Source organism: Trachypithecus francoisi, unplaced genomic scaffold (genome assembly GCF_009764315.1).
Source record: "Trachypithecus francoisi isolate TF-2019V2 unplaced genomic scaffold, Tfra_2.0 Lachesis_group15, whole genome shotgun sequence".
Classification (NCBI taxonomy): domain Eukaryota; kingdom Metazoa; phylum Chordata; class Mammalia; order Primates; family Cercopithecidae; genus Trachypithecus; species Trachypithecus francoisi.
In genome coordinates, this window is record NW_022681460.1 from 655670 (window position 1) to 672658 (window position 16989).

The 16989-nt window shown below is 40.9% G+C and overlaps 1 protein-coding gene across 1 annotated transcript; it reads right to left on the reverse strand.

The window, feature by feature from the left end:
- Positions 1 to 1402: 1402 nt before the first annotated feature.
- On the reverse strand, positions 1403 to 16466 carry PSMB1 (proteasome 20S subunit beta 1). The gene is made up of 6 exons (XM_033234166.1): positions 16274 to 16466; positions 11879 to 11986; positions 10877 to 10958; positions 8389 to 8518; positions 3510 to 3616; positions 1403 to 1692 (listed from the first exon to the last, which is right to left on the reverse strand). The coding sequence occupies exons 1-6, from the start codon at positions 16384 to 16386 to the stop codon at positions 1507 to 1509; spliced, it is 726 nt and encodes a 241-aa protein (XP_033090057.1). The 5' UTR covers positions 16387 to 16466; the 3' UTR covers positions 1403 to 1506.
- Positions 16467 to 16989: the final 523 nt, after the last annotated feature.

Sequence of the window (16989 nt, forward strand, 5' to 3'; positions counted from 1 at the left end):
CACCTGGTACATATAAAGATGAAACAATGTAGTTCTGAAATGGGATCGTCTACAGTTTTTAGTTGGGACATTGGGATAATTTTAGGTGTCAACTTGACTGGATTAAGGGATATCAAGACAGCAGGTCAAGTATTACTTCTGGGTTTCTCTGGGAGGATGTTTCCGGAGGGGACTGGCGGACTCAGTGCAGATCAGCCTCAGTGTGAGCAGGCACCATCCAACTGAATGGAGCCCAGATAGAACCGAAAGGCAAAGGCAAAGAAATCACTGTCTCTCCTCGAGCCAGGGACTTGATTAGCAACCCCTCACACCCAACTCCTTATTTTCAGGACTTCAAGGGTTACACCATCAGCTTACCTGGTTGTGAGGCCTTCAGACTTGGACTGAGCCATGCTGCCAGTTTCTCTGGTTCCCCAGCTTGCAGATAGCCAGGCGTGGGATTTCTCAGTCTCGATAATTGAGCCAATTTCTTTAATAAACCCTTTCTCATCTCTCTATATACAAACACATCCTACTGGTTCTGAGTCTTTGGAGAATCCTCATACAGACACTGTAAGAGAAATATGAACCAGCTCTTACCGCGGTGTCCCCAATGCCTCTGATAGTGACAGTATCAATGTTTGTGCAATGTTTACAATGTGTATCTACTAGAAGCTTTGATAATTTGAATTAAATTATTTATAAAAGGCAAAATAAACAAAAGTGGTATCTAAGATTAACCACCAACTTAGTAAAATTCCATTTATACCACAGGTTGCTCTGGTACAAAGCAAACAATAACTCAGATGTTACGTATAATTTGACTTGTTCAATAACAAGAAAATTACCCAAATATTATAATGGAGTTAAAATGTATTTAATAGATCTAAAACATAAACTTTGGCTCTAGCAAAACTTAGGTCTCAATTATAACATAAAAGTGCTTGTAAAAATTATCCCAGATTTCTGGCTAAAACTTTGTATAAAGGCCTATTTTTTTTTTTTTACAATTTTATTTTGGTTGAAGATTTTTCTCCAAAATAGCTATTCCAGACTGCTTAACAATCCCAGAAGTGAAAAATCTTAAGATATTTCATTTATAACCATTAGAGTCCTAATAAAACCCTGGAAAATACTCTCCCTTAGGGATGGTTGAAAGGGCCCTTCAGGCAAGCTGGCTGAATAAATATCAGAGCCCTCTTCATAAGGTAAGTTTGCCCAGAAGGTTAACTTTTACAGATAAATTCCTAGCTCATTAGTGTAAGGGAAAACTAACACGACCTGTTTTCATTACTTAAAATGCGAAAAAAAAAAAGAAAAAAAAATCTCAGAAAAATAGAAAAGGGTGGGAAAAATGAAGAAAATTAAAAGAAATTCTACTTCCTATATCTGTCTTGCTTAGAGAAGACAAGTTACAGCACAATGAGTACTTCAGGTTTCTCTTTTAATAAACAAAACCATCCAAGGTACAGTTCCAAAGTACAAAATCAACCAGTTCTGAACTGATTGGTGATAACAGCACACAGATCAGTCCTTCCTCAAGGGAATAGTTTCCTCCCTGATGCCCTCTTTGGTCACTATGCAGATCCGGAGTGCGTCCCCAGTGTACACGTCTCTCTCAGCCGCAGAAATAAAGACGTCTTTCACCAGCCGCATGGCTCTGTCCAAGGACAGCGGGACATGCTCCACATTCTGCATGTTCTTAAAACCAACCTGGTGGGACAGGAAACGCGGGTGAGATGTCACGTGACAGTAAGCACAAAGGAAAGGTTCAAGTTTCTTCCAACACCCTCATGCGTACGAGGATTTGTGATGAAAATGCTACACAAAATTAAAATGTCCCTCAGACGGAATGAAGACCCTTCCAGACCTGGATGAATCACACACACCAGAAATCTGACAAGGGTTCACTGGCAAAGCTCTCACTCTTGAGGAGCACATGACCTAGAGAGGTGGATGTATGCAAGCAAAGTGATGAGAGAATTGTTATAACTAAGAAGAAATTAAGAGCCAGGAGAGCCCCAACAGTTGTCCACTAAGTCTCCTAGAAGAAGAAAGGCTTCAGCAGAAAGGACTTTTAAGTAGGTGAGTGCTGAAGGCTACACTGAAGAGCATAGAACATTCCAGACTGGAGATGTGGGACGGAGTCAGGAAAAGCACACCTTTTCTGAGAAAAGCAGAGTTAAGGTCTGGGTGTAGTGGGTGACAGGAGATGAGGTCAAAAAGCAATAAGCAGAGGAGTAGCTATATATAACACATATAACACACTTCAGAAAACTGAGCAGGATGAATTAGTGAAGTAAGCTTGTAGGCAGAAAGGATGTTAGAAAATAAATCCAATAATCGAATAATGTAGGTCTGAATTTAGCCAGCAGTAATCAAAAAGAGGGACAACTTAGAAATACAGGTGACCTTTAAATAACACAGTTTTCAACTGGTCAGGTCCACTTATACATAAACTTTTTCAATAAACATACTGAAACATTTTTGGAGATCTGCAACAATTTGAAAAAACTCAGATGAGCTGAGTAGCCTAAAAATATTTTAAAAATTAAGAGAAAGGTAAGTCACAAATGTATAAACTATATGTAGATACTAATTATTTTATCATTTACTACCATAAAACACACATAAATTGATTATAAAAAGTTAAAGTGATCTCTCAAAGTTCTCCTTTGTTTTTCATTGTGTTTAGTGCAATATTATAAGCCTTAAATAACAAGTGACCCAAACAAAGTGCTATTACTGGTGCTGGAAGTGCTCCCCAAAAAGCAGGGAAAGTTATGACATTACAAGAAAAGGCTGAATTGCTTGATATGTACTGTAAATTGAGGTCTGCAGCTGTGGTTGTCCACCACTCCAGACAGATGATTCTCCTTGTAAACAGATGATGTAAACTTACAGTATCAACAAATACAGTATCGTAAAGGTATTTTCTCTTCCTATGATTGTCTTAATAACATTCTCTTTCCTGTAGTTTACTTTATTGTAAGAATACAGCACACAATACATATATAAAATACGTGATAATCCACAGTTTACATTATTGGCAAGGCTTCTAGTCAACAGTAGGCTTATTAGCGATGTTTTCTGGGAGTCGAAAGTTATATGTGGATTTTCCAGTGCTCAGGGAATTGGCACCCCAACCCTTGTGTTGTTCAAGGGTCAATTGTATGCTTGGGAGTTCAAGTACAATACTGGGTAACACAGAAACGGTGGGTAAGACGGAGAAAGGTATTGATTATGATCTTTAGGTAAAGACGGCAAGAGATTAACCACTAAAGACATAAAAGAGTTGGAAGCCATGAGAATACAGGAAAACAGTCAAAACCATGGGAGTAGGTAAGGACCCACCAGAGAGCAGGGAGAACACAGAGAGAGATGGTAAGGTTTCTGTAGGGCACATCTGCCAAACTCAAACAGTAATTTATAAGAAAGTCTTTATATCTTGGCTCTCCTAAGCTAATGAAGAGAACTTGGAGGAAAGTACTTCAAATGAATACCATGACAAGTTAGACACATATCGTTACCTGGTTGTCAAGCAGGGGCTGTAGCATGGCACTTGCTGAGCCTCCAGCCTTGAAGGAGTCTCTCTGGTAAGACCCTACTGGGTCAAAGCTGTATACAGCCCCCTTTCCTTAAAGAAGAAAATAGTATCCATAAGGATGGCATCCAATCACAATCCCAAATCATCACAAAAATAAATCAGGTCAAAATGTGACACAAAATGGACTATCACCTTGGCTAAAACGTCAGGGAACAGTTGGAACACAGTCACTGTTGCACTGGTGACAGCTGCAGCACACACACTGTTGCACATGTGAAAGCCAGAACACAGTCACCATCACACAAGACACCACCCAGAACACAATCACCATCGCACAGGTGACACCCAGAACACAATCACCATCGCACAGGTGACAACCAGCACACAGTCACCATCGGACAGGCACCACCCAGCACACAGTCACCACCGGACAGGCACCACCCAGCACACAGTCACCATCGGACAGGCACCACCCAGCAGACAGTCACCACCGGACAGGCACCACCCAGCACACAGTCACCATCGGACAGGCACCACCCAGCACACAGTCACCACCGGACAGGCACCACCCAGCACACAGTCACCATCGGACAGGCACCACCCAGCAGACAGTCACCACCGGACAGGCACCACCCAGCACACAGTCACCATCGGACAGGCACCACCCAGCAGACAGTCACCATCGGACAGGTACCACCCAGCACACAGTTACCATCGCACAGGTGACACCCAGCACACAGTCACCACCGGACAGGCACCACCCAGCACACAGTCACCATCGGACAGGCACCACCCAGCAGACAGTCACCATCGGACAGGTACCACCCAGCACACAGTCACCATCGCACAGGTGACACCCAGCACACAGTCACCATCGGACAGGCACCACCCAGCAGACAGCCCCAACCCCTGTGTTGGTGTGTCGTTCAAGGGTAAACTATGCTTGGGAGTTAAAATACAATATTAACACAGAAAGGGTGAGTAAGAGGGAGAAAGGCATTTTTACGATCTTCAGGTAAAGATGGCAAGAGAATTAACCACTGCAGATGTAAAAAGAGTTGGAAACCATGAGAATTCACAAAAATAATCCAAGCCATGGGAGTAGGTAAGGACCCACAAGAGAGTAGGGAGAACACAAGAGAGAGACAATAAGGTTTGTGTAGGGCACATCAACCAAACTCAAAGAGTAATTTATAAGAAAGTCTTTATATCTTGGCTCTCCTAAGCTAATGAAGAGGAGAACTTGAAGGAAAGCACAACCTATGTATATAGACAGGTCCAAGGGACACATCCGCAAGACAAAGTAAAATGAAGAGAATTCTGTAACATGTATAACACAATACTATTTTTGTTTAAAAGAATAAGAAAACTCTTTGTAGAAGCACAAAAAAGTCTGGAAAAATAAATAACAAACTGTGGTTGGTTATCTTTCAGCACTGAATTAGACGCAAGAAAAGAAAGGAATTACTTCTTATGTTTCTATATTATTCGAGTTTATTAAAAAGAACACAAGTAATTATACAATTTTTAAAAAGGCCTGTTAAAAACAATTGTGTTCTGGGTATGAAAAATCACGAATCATTTACAACGTATGATTTTTTAAAAACATAACTGATTTGGAAAACACATTATATAGCAGAACTCAGTACCCTGGGAGATGTGATACAGGGACAATCTTCTTACTAACCATGTACAACTGCCACTGTTAGCTTTGTATGTTTTCTACTATAGAACTGTGTAAACCTGGCCAGGCGCGGTGGCTCATGCCTGTAATCCCAGCACTCTGGTAGGCCGAGGTGGGCAGATCACGAGGTCGGGAGATCGAGACCAGCCTGGCCAACACAGTGAAACCCCGTCTCTACTAAAAATACGAAAATTAGCCAGGCGTGGTGGCATGCACCTGTAGTCCCAACTACTTGGGAGGCTGAGGCAGGAGAATCGCTTGAACCTGGGAGGCGGAGGTTGTGGTGAGCCGAGATCACGCCACTGCACTAAAGCTGGGGCAACAGAGCGAGACTTGGTGTCAAAAAAAAAAAAAAAAAAAGAATTGTGTAAACTGAATTCTCTGGTGGAGAAGGGCACCATCTGAGGTCCCCTAAGAACCTGCGGGAAGTATTTTTGCTGAAAGCAAGCTTGGGACAAGACATGAGATCACAGCAGGCAATCCACTAACCTTAATATACAAACAAAGAAAGAGATGTAAGGTGTAAAGGCAAAAAAAGATTCTATCTCTCATGAGGACGACGTGCCACATATAAATTGAGGTCCAAAAGCTTTACCCAAGCATGGGATCTATCTCAGAAAACCACACACAACAAATCTAAAAAAACAAACCGAAGAACGGGTGGGCTACGTCCAAGAACATAGCTTTAAACATCCCCTAGAAGAAGGAAGAGAGACACTAGTAAAATCAGTATAAAACAACAAAAATAAATAAAAATAAAAATAAATGTAGAATGGCATGAATCTTGACTACAAAGTGCTTTTCCTCATCAAAGTAAAATCCAAAAAGCACAATAATTTCAATGTAAAAAAATCAGACAAGTCTTACAAGAAATACAGGTAAGCTTTGGATGGGAGCGGTTTTTCTAACAAGGCAAGAAACTGAATGTCATAAAGAAATGATTGACAGATTAGACTGTATGAAACACAGAAATTTCTGTGTAGCAAAAGGCACTGCCCAAAAGAGACAAATAACACTCTTGGGGGCGTCTATATTACAGACATTTGACACAGTTGAATGTAGTTCTTGAAAATCAATAAGAAAAAAATCTGCAAATAAGGAAATGGGCAACAGTTAATATATTAATCAGTCTTCAAAGAGGAAACTTATAAAGTCAATAAACATATGAAAACATGCCCAAAAATATATATAAATGAAAATAATAGACTGTTCAATGGTGAAAAACACGTTTCAAAATGTGTTAATTCTAATACTGGGAAGGTTACATAAAATCAGGTACTCGGGGTACTGGCATGTCCTTCAGAAAGGGTACAGTCAACGAAATAAAAAAAAAAAAAATTATCTGACCCAATACTTCAACTATTAGAAGTCTATTTTAGCAAGACAAGCATAACTGGAGAAGTTCACAAAAATGTATGTATGACGATGTTCATCATATTGTTTATATCAAGAAAACAGGAAGCGAAAATGTCCTTTAGAGGACTGGTTAGGTAGATGACAGTACAGCCACACTGTGTAAGTCAGCTATTAAAAACTATGTGTTACAGCAGCAAAAACAGAAGAAAAAAAAAAAACATACAAAAATCACTATGCATACAGCTTAGATCTCCTTGATAATAGACAATGTATAGTCACAGAAAAACAGATATCAAAGTCCTACTTATATAAAACTGTGTGCACGAGTGTATGTATAAACATGTACTGACTGATTATTTTCACTACAGAAAAACTAAAGCCACTTTTAATTTGGGAGAAAAATGTTTAAAAGGCATGACAGCAGCTAAGAGAGTAAAGACAGACAGGTTAGTGCTGACAGTGGTTGACACCAAGGGAAAGAGCTGTGGACCTTGCTGTCCTGAAGGATTCACTATCGAGCACTGCTCTCCAGGTCCCTGCATCCACCAACACAGAAGACAGTAAATAAAGTCTCCTGAGACATGAGCAGAGGCTCTGGACTTAGGGGATCAGGTTCTAGAGTGGCAAAGGGTAGGAGCAAAACCCATGAAATGGAAAGTTGATGTATATAAAACACAGACTATCGGGCCCCTTCCTCCTCCGAGGCCTAAAAAGATGCCAACCAGGCTTCTCTTCCTGTAGTCCCACCTCACCCCAGGAAAAAAGATGAAAGAAAATCTTCATCTGAAGAAAATGCTGCTTACTGAAGCACCCAGTTAATGGCTGTCAGTTGACAAGCTATGTAAACAAGGACTTTTATAATAAAGTTTTCATACAACACTTCAATGTGAATGGACAGCAAAAAAAAAAAAAATCAGAAAGTTGAAGGAAGCCTCTAACATAGAAGACAAAGGCCAAATATGAACATACAACATGAAAAAAAAAGCACTCTGATGAAATATACAAAGCACAAAACATCTAACAAAAACAGGATTTTTTTTAAAAAAGCTAAAAAATAAGAAACAGCTCTTGGAAATTAAGGACACCAGAAATAAAAGCAATCAGTAAAGGATGAAAAGCTAAAAGTAAGGAAATCTTCACAAAGTAGAAGAAAAAAGAGAGAGATAGGTAACATGTGGAGTCAAAAATAAAGTACCAGGTCATAATCCAGGTGGTTGTGGAGAAGGTGGGGAGGGGTAGGGGAGAAGGAGAGGAAAGAAGGTGGAGAAAGAGGACAAAATAAATAAGAAACTCTAGGCAAGGAACATCACTATACAATTTCAGAACACCAGGGTAAAGAAAAGATCCTAAAAGCAAAGCGTCAAAAAGGTCCGGTTTTGTTTTGTTCAGAAATCTCTTAGGAGGTAAGCCTCTAAAATAAGGAAATAAATCAAGAAAGAGGAGAGCACAGGAGGTGGGGGAATCTCAGGATGGCAGGGGTCCATCCTGGAGCAAGGGGAAAAGAGATCCACCTAGTATGTGAGGTCTGACAACCAGATGAATTGTATTCAGAGAATGTACAAGGAACTGACAAAAAGTTTAAAGAAATCTGAGCCAATTAGAGATAGTTAACCTGAGAGAAAAATAAAAGCGGTTACACAAGAAAGAAAATATGAAGGCATGCTACTTAGCTTCAGTTTCTTCATCACTTTCATTATCAGAAATGAAATGAGACTTGTGTCAGATGGTATTTATGGTTCTTTTCAACTCTAGGTGGAGACACACACACCTAGGAAATAATAACTCCTCCTCCCCACCATTTTCCAGAAAAAAGGAATTCTACCTTCTTCATCAAGTCCACCGATGATGTTGTAAACATAGTATGGAAAGAAGCGCCTTGAATACAGGATCGTAGACAGCATTGCAGCAATTGCCCCCGTAGTCATGGCCTTATTATTGGAATGCTTATACATCTGCAATTATTGATGAAAGTTAACAGGCATGTAGAGGCAGAAGCTATTATAGACTAGAACAATCAACAGTATAAAGTGAATAAATGCATACCACAGTGAAAGGGGAAAGCATGCCTATTTCTTTCATGATCAACCAACACAGTATTACTAAGATAAAACTTCAAGGGAAGGAATACTAAGTTTGCCCTCAGCTCTCTGGTTTAAAGGCTCTATTTTCCACACCACCCTTATCTCGGGTACTCTTGGGTACTGCTAATCCAAGAGCTAATGTCCATGAGAGGGCGCATGAAGTGGCCTAAGGAAGACGGGTTTAAATCCATCTCTCTCCCTCACTCGGCATATAGACCGGGGTCAGCAAGCGACCCCTGTAGTTTGGCTCAGGGGCCAAATCCAGCCTATCCCCTATTTCTATGAATATTGTCCGTGGCTGCTTTTTCACTACAAAAGCAGAAACAAATAGTCATGACAGAGATCAAATGGCCCATAAAGCTGTAAATATTTACTATCTGGTCCTTTACAGAAAAAAATTACGCCAATCCCTGATCAAACCCAGATGTAAGTCCCTCTCTTTGAGAACAGAAGACACAGGGTAGCACCCTTACTCTGCATGATTTTAATACACAGCAGTGGTCGTGATCCTTCAAACATCTACAGTAGAGAACACAAGCATCCAAAACAGGGTCTTAGCATGACAATACAGCGACTGCAAATCCTAGTTTTACTACACCCTTGGGAACCCTACATTATCCACTGGTAGAGAAACTTCACAAAAATAATAAACACAAAATGAATTCAAGATCACCAATTTTTGTTAACCATATAGCAACCATCTCTAATGAGAAACCTCATGGCCAGGCATAGTGGCTCACACCTGTAATCTCAACTGAGGTGGGAGAATGTTTGAGCCCAGGAGATGAAGGCAACAGTGAGCTACAATTGCACCATCGTACTCCAGCCTGTGCAACAAAGTGAGACGCTGTGTCTAAATAGACAGATACCTAATTAGCACCATAAAATTAAACAATGTCAAAACCCTGAAAAATGATTAGAAATGCACTATAAGCAACGGATAAGATTTTTACAGAGGAATGTCTTTCCAAGATAAAAACTATAAAAAATTATTCATAGGCCGGGTGCAGTGGCTCACGCCTGTAATCCCAGCATTTTGGGAGGCCGAGGTGGGTGGATCACCTGAAGTCAGAAGTTCGACACCAGCCTGGCCAACGTGGTGAAACCCCGTCTCTACTAAAATACAAAAATTAGATGGGAGTGGTGATAGGTGCCTATAATCCCAGCTACTTGGGAGGCTGTGGCAGGATAATCACTTGAACCCAGGAGGCAGAGGTTGCAGTGAGGCAAGAACATGCCATTGCACTCCAGCCTGGGCAACAAGAGCGAAGCTCTGTCTCAAAAAAAAAAAAAATCATTCCATTTCATTTTGAAACCAAGCACCAACATTTATTTACTTCACCACCTAATGAAGTATGAGAGAAAAACTTCAGGAAGGGGTGTGCATTATGTCGAATTCACCATTCCTTGTTTTATTAACAATGACATGTTTACTTTTGTCTTCTAACTCCCATTTATAAAATAAACATTGGGAATTATCATATAAATATGCCAGTAAATGTAAGTCACTATAGCTTTCAATATAAGTTTCTAAAAAAGTATTAACAATTGATAAATACTGAGTGAAATCCTTTCTACACATTCAAAAAGCATCTGTCAGTTAAATAAATACATTACATACTCCAGTAACCACTCATAAGTGTAAATAATTTCAAGTGTTATTCACAAATAGGCAAAACAGAATGTGATCACCCCTGACTTCCGGCAGCTGGCTATCAACTGAAGCCTGTCAGGTGACAGAAGTTAATGGTGCATGTTGTGCCTCTCGTCCAAGCTCCTGGCTTATTCATTCTTTCGTTATTTCTGATCATGCATCCTGCCAACTAAGAGCACAGCACTGTAAAGAGGAAAAACTTGTCAGCTGATCGTGATGCAAACCAAGCTCCTGTGTCAAATCTTTCCTGGGCTCTCTCCTGCCATAGAAATTGATTTGCTTCGTTTTGAGGGAAGAGTATCTTCCGAAGAACTCCTCCCAGGCTACTTCTAGAAGGGGAGAGAACCCTTCATGTGATACAAGACTAACAAGCGGAATGTGCTACGGTTTCACATTATGCTACTTTAATGACCCTGCCTTCATGATATCATTTCGTTTCTAGCATATATTTGTAATTCATCTACTAACCTAGTGACTCTCTAGCTACTCTGACCAATAGTCATGCTGTAGGCTTGAAAGAATTTAATGAACTGCTATTAATTTGAAATAGTGTAGAAATGTACAAAAGCATCTACCTTTAGTCTTGCTTCAATAATCTTTGTCAGGGTCAGACAGTCTCCATGAAAACCACTGCATCCAATGACTGTTTTGTCTGTTCTGTAAAAAGCACATTTCAGACAACTGAGCTGGTTAGATAGTAGAGCAAAGCGTATCTTTGGCAATTTTAAATTTAAAACCCACGTTTTAGGAAAAACACAGCTAGCCTACTAAAACTGAGCTATGGATACAATGGCTTAGGATATTTCTAAAATGAATGTTTCAAGTAAAAAAAAACAGTGTGGGGAGGCAGATTTTTTAAAAATACCATTGAATGACGAATGGTGCTATGGTCTGAATGCTTTCTTCAAAACTCATGTTGAAATGTCATTGCCATTGTGATGGTACCGGGAGTTGGGAGCAGGTGTTTAGGTCCTGAGGGCTCAGCCCTCGTGAATGGACATTATCACAGGAGTGGGTTCACTCGCTCTTCTTTCTCTCTCTCTGGCTTTCCACCATGTTAAGACACAGCAGGAACGCCCTCACCAGATGCCAGCCCCTCAATCTTGGACTTCCCATCCTCCAGAACTGCAAATCAATAAATTTCTGTCCATTATAAGTTACCTAGTGTGCGGCATTCTGTTACAGCAGCATAAAACGGACTAAGACAAATGTATAAATGGAAAAAGTGATAAAGTAATTACAGTAAAATACAAACAGTAAGATCTAGGTGATGGCATATGGGTTTTCATCATGAAACTCTCTTACTTTTGTTGCACATTTGAAAATTTTCACGGTAAAATGCTGGGGTGAACACATTTAGGTTACCGAAAGCACTTTTGGTACCCTGAATATAGCAAATATTTTTAAGACTGCACATTGAATTATTAGAAACATTAACTTAGAAAATGGTTTTCTAATAAAAATGCTCCCAACAGCAACTTAAAAACTCATGAAACAAATCATTTAGAAGTAGAAACTCTCACGGCATTAAATCATTACAAAGGCCTTGTGAAATGTCTTTAGAAATATTTACTTACAATTTGTAACATTTGGGGCTATCCCGAGTATGAATTGAAAACCCTTCACTCAGTCGAGTATCAGAAGCAACAATTGCAAAATCTTCTCCAGCAATTGCCAGTACAGTACTGAGGAAAAAAGAAAACAACATTAATTCTCCAGGGTGGTAATCCTATCCCTACAAATAGAAGAATGCTCCATAGCACATACTGGGATCAAATAGTCTAGATGTCAACAAAACAGGATTGAAAGGGGAAGAGGAAAGATGAGTGGGAAGAGAATGAACCCCTGGTTACAAGTTGCCTGGAAAAACAAATTATTAATAAGCCTAAATCAGGGCAAAGTCTCCTCGGCAGGAGATAACAGAAAAGCCAATGAATTATCATCACCAACACATTAAATGCTTACTTGTGCAAGGTACTACTAATACAGAACAAGTAAACACCACGTCTGCGCCCTTGAGGGTCAACTACAGACAGCGGTACCACAATGCAAGCTCTAGGAGTTTCGAGAAGGTGGGATTTGTCTTTCTTTCTCATTTCTTTATCTCCAAGTCCTTACGTACCGCCTATATACTGCTTATTTCTTTATACCCAAGTCCTTATACAATGACAAATAAACGGACAAACAGTAAATTTCTTCCTCTGTGGCTGTACAATTTGACAGCTTATCAAAGAGATTTACAGTATGAATTCCAAAAGCAGACTGCCTGGGTTCTAATTCTGGCTTTCCCAGTTAGCAGATATGAGACTGTGGGTAGTTACTTCTCAAAGCCTCAATTTCATCATAAATACAACAGAGATCACTTCAGTTGCTACCTCAATAGGGTGTTCAAAGAATCAAATATGTAAAGCCCTTATAGCAGTCCCTGACATGTAACCGGTCCTCTGGTAAGTGTTAGCTGTAATTGCTATGGCACTAGAGAATGACTAAGCACCTGGGCTCTGGAATTACATGAGACAGAGACCCACTCTTGCTACTTACTAGGTATGTGATCTTAGGCAAATTCTCCAAATGCAAGTTGATGATAACAGTACCTGTGTCACAGGTGTGTATATTTGGGTGTGTATATTTTAATGTACAAGGCTTGACTGATAACTATAATCACTGCTTCAATGCAATAGTGGAAATTAAAGGCATGGTGCCTCACAGACGTAAGCACTTAGAAAACTTTAGCCACTATTTTCACTGAGGAGGGATTTGTGCTAAAGCTCTCAAGTAGAAAAGGATGGCATTCCAGGTAATATAAACAGCAAGCAATGGCAAACAGGTAATAATTCAAATAGTACATTCAAGCAACTCAATCAGGCAGCCATTTTTGCATAAACACATGTAGTGACATAAGGTTTATGTGATGGACAGGGTTCCCACTGTAGAAAATCCCAACTGCTAAGCTAAAGATTTTGGAATTTTAGCAAGAAATCATGAAGGTTTTCTGAGCAAGAATGATTTGTAGTTGTAACTACTCAGGAGGTTGAGGTGGGAGGACTGCTTGAACCCTGCAGTGAGCTATGATGGTGCCTGGGCATTAGCATGAGACCTGGTCTTTTAAAAAAATGCAAGAGAGAGAAAAGTTCCATTTACAAAGTGGGGTTTCAGGAAGACTACTCTGACACTAACATAGTATGTGAAATGGGACGGAAACACTGTTATAATACTACTAATGCAATAGTAAGGTAACAAGGTGAACAGGTAAATCCGAAATCGTCACAAACACACAAAATAGACAAGTTTTTATAGCTACGTAAATGTATTAGGAACTGGGAAAACCAATTATGACATCCAAGATTTAGAACTTAAATGAGCAGAATAATGGCATAATTATAAAAAGTATTTTAAAGGAGAGCAGAGGAGGCCGGGCACGGTGGCTCACACCTGTAATCCCAGAACTTTGGGAGGCTGAGGCAGGCAAACTGCCTGAGGTCAGGAGTTCGAGACCAGCCTGGCCAACATGGTGAAACCCCATCTCTACTAAAAATACAAAAGTTAGCCAGGCGTGGTGACAGGCACCTGTAATCCCAGCTGCTTGGGAGGCTAAGACAGAAATGCTTGAACCCAGGAGGTGGAGGTTGCAGTGAGCCAAGATCGCACCATTGCACTCCGGCCTGGGTGACAGAGTGAGACTCTGTCTCAAAAAATAATAATAAAAAAGGAGAAGAGGAGATTGAGGGGAATAATTAGCTTGCTTTTTGTTTTGTTAGCTGTCTTGAGTTATTGTGAGAGCCGAAAAACCAGTTAGAAATGTTTTAATGAAGAAGCCAGAATTGAGGGACTCATGAGAGGCAGAAATGGAAAACCAGATTTGGGAGTAAGCCTCCCAGCAATGAGACATCAAATAGTGCTGAGTGATAAGGAGGCTAATGACTTGTTTAACTACATTTAAAGACAGAGTAGAAAAAGAGAATGAGGTCTCATTTTGTGGAAGCAAAGGCTGCTTGAAAGCCAGCTGCAGTAAACACTAAAGAAAAAGAACAATGACTGAGAAAAAAGTAATCAGAAAGTTCTAAGTAATTTTTAGGGCAGTAATGGCTTAAACTGGATTACTAGGGATTAAAAAGTGAGTAATGAGTAGGGCATACTGAACACTGAAAATTCTTATTTATAGAGAATAGTGTTATGAAATGGGTCTAATAACCCTCCCTACAATGTACAACTTAATTAGTCATCACAGGAAGTGCTAAGGAGTATAATGGAAAACCATCAATAAACTCAGTGGTGAAATAGCTAAGTCCTAGCTCAACTTCACACCAGCACTCTGACCCTGACAGTTTAATGTCTAACATAACCCTAGGATGCTAACATCATCGAACATCCACTTTTCATGCTGATTAAATAAGATGACGGTTTGCAATTTACAAAATGCATCTCTCTCGATTCTCACCAAAAACTATGAAGCTACTAAGGAAGAAAATTTAGGTTCAAGAAGTTCAGAAGTACCCAAAGACCTGACTGTCCTTTAGTGGCAGAACCAAGGCTAAAATCTGACTTTCGTTATCTTTCTAACACACTCCAAAAATATGCATTAATATTTCAAATTTATGAGGAACCAATTAACATTTTTGCTTTGTTTTTAAAATTTATTTTTGTAAAGATGGGGTCTTGCTATGTTGTGCAGGCTGGTCTTGAACTCCTGGCCTCAAGCGATGATCCTCCTGCCTTAGCTTCAGGTGCGAGCCACAGTGCCCAGCCAATACTTTTTGTTTTCTTTAAGAACCATCGGTTCGTTCAAATTGAGTGTGTATATTTTAATGTACAAGGCTTGATTAGTAACTATAACCACTGCTTCAATTTACAGCTCTTTCCTGTCAAGAGTCTTAAACAGAGCATCTTTCTATAACCCTGTATCTCTGGCGTGCCACCACGGAAAATTATATTACTCAAGATAAAGTTGGTAACTGAAATAAAAACCAAACTTGACCATAACATACAAGATCACACATATTAAGAGGTCCATCTTCTGAGTATTTTGTTTTCCTGAACTTAAGCTAAACGTTAAAAAAAAGTTAAAAAAAGAAAAAAAAAAAAAGCCGGGCGCGGTGGCTCATGCCTGTAATCCCAGCACTTTGGGAGGCTGAGGCGGGCGGATCATGAGGTCAGGAGATCGAGACCATCCTGGCTAAAACGGTGAAATCCTGTCTCTACTAAAAACACAAAAAACTAGCCGGGCGTGGTGGCGGGCGCCTGTAGTCCCAGCTACTTGGAAGGCTGAGGCAGGAGAATGGCGTGAACCCGGGAGGCGGAACTTGCTGTGAGCTGCGATCAGGTCACGGCACTCCAGCCTAGGCAACAGAGTGAGACTCCGCCAGACAAAAAAAAAAAAAGCACTTATCTATGAAACTAAGTTTGCTCAACCAATCCCACTTTCTATTTGAAATAAAATGATCAAACTGCTACAATTAGAAGTAACAGAAGTCAGGCGGCTACAATTAAGACGTTTCGGCTACCAACGTAGCTATGCATCCAACAACACAGACCAAAAACAATCCTTTTAAGGCTCAGACGCTAAACCTTTATTTTACCCTCGCCGGCTGGCATAAGGAACGTCTACATGAGGTCCAGTTTGGTCTTCCACAGAGCACAGGCTATGTCTCAATTTCTACTTTACCGTCTTACTGCAGCAAGGAGCATGGAATTCCGGTCCACACACAAACCCACATGACAGGACTGTGATGGGAAACCCTAAAAACCAAGGCTGCACCGCAATCATCAAGTAAACTTGAGCAAAGCGAGCCTGAAGGAGGAAACACAGGCCATGAGAGGACGGCAGGGAGCCCGGCCTTGTGCGGACCCACTCAGCTCAGGGTTCTGAGGCCTGCAGGGGACCCGGGCAGCGCCTTGACGCCGGTGACTCCTAAACAGGCTTCAGCCAATGGGGGAGGGGCGAAAGTGAAAGCGGAGCTCTCTGGGGTTCTTACCCTCCGTTGAAAGCGTAGGGTGAAAATCGCAGCTGCAAAGGGCCCGCGGCTCTGTGCGGCTCCATCCCCAAGTCTCTGCCAGGAGCCGAATACATGGCTATGGAAGACAACATCGCACGGCTGCGCCTGCTGCTCCGACACCTGCTGTCTCACGGCGAGATGGCTGCCGTGACCGGACGTTACGCCACTTCCGGCTTCAGATGGCTGCCGTGACCGGACGTTACGCCACTTCCGGCTTCTCCTGAAGTTCGCTCCCGGCCTCTCTATCTTGCGCTAGTCGTTGCTCCTGGAGGGCTGCAGGGCGGCTTGTCCCTTTGGTAGTTGGGTCTCGCCCATTCCAAAAAAGCTGACACAAAAGCAAAGGTTTCCCACCCCCCGTCGAAGAAAACACTGGAATTCACCCCAATGGACGAAAATTTAAGTCTGACCATGCAAAAAAATTGGCAGAACTATGGCGCAACGCCAACTCGAATAACGGTGAGCGTGTTAATTCTCCTGGCTAATAAAAAATGTATATAACATTTCCTATCCTTAAAGAGCTCACAACCTCACTGATAATAAAAAGTACAAAGAAAACAAGCAGTATAGCATGTGATTACGCCACAATGAACTACAGAAGGGAAAATCAGTTCCCACTAAGTTCTAGTCCCAGTAAGAAACAACTGCGGATAGAGCCTTGTGACCACAGTGCATGAAATGGGAGTGGCAGAACTGAA

What these genes read in the sequence shown, in the direction of transcription:
- PSMB1 (XM_033234166.1), bottom strand. Translation starts at nt 16,386, where the DNA reads ATGTTGTCTTCCATAGCCATGTATTCGGCTCCTGGCAGAGACTTGGGG. An exon ending in AGCCCCAAATGTTACAAATT is followed by an intron (nt 10,959 to 11,878) that starts GTAAGTAAATAT and finishes TGCTTTTTACAG; the next exon opens with AACAGACAAAACAGTCATTG. An exon ending in CGGTGGACTTGATGAAGAAG is followed by an intron (nt 3,617 to 8,388) that starts GTAGAATTCCTT and finishes TTCTTCTTTAAG; the next exon opens with GAAAGGGGGCTGTATACAGC.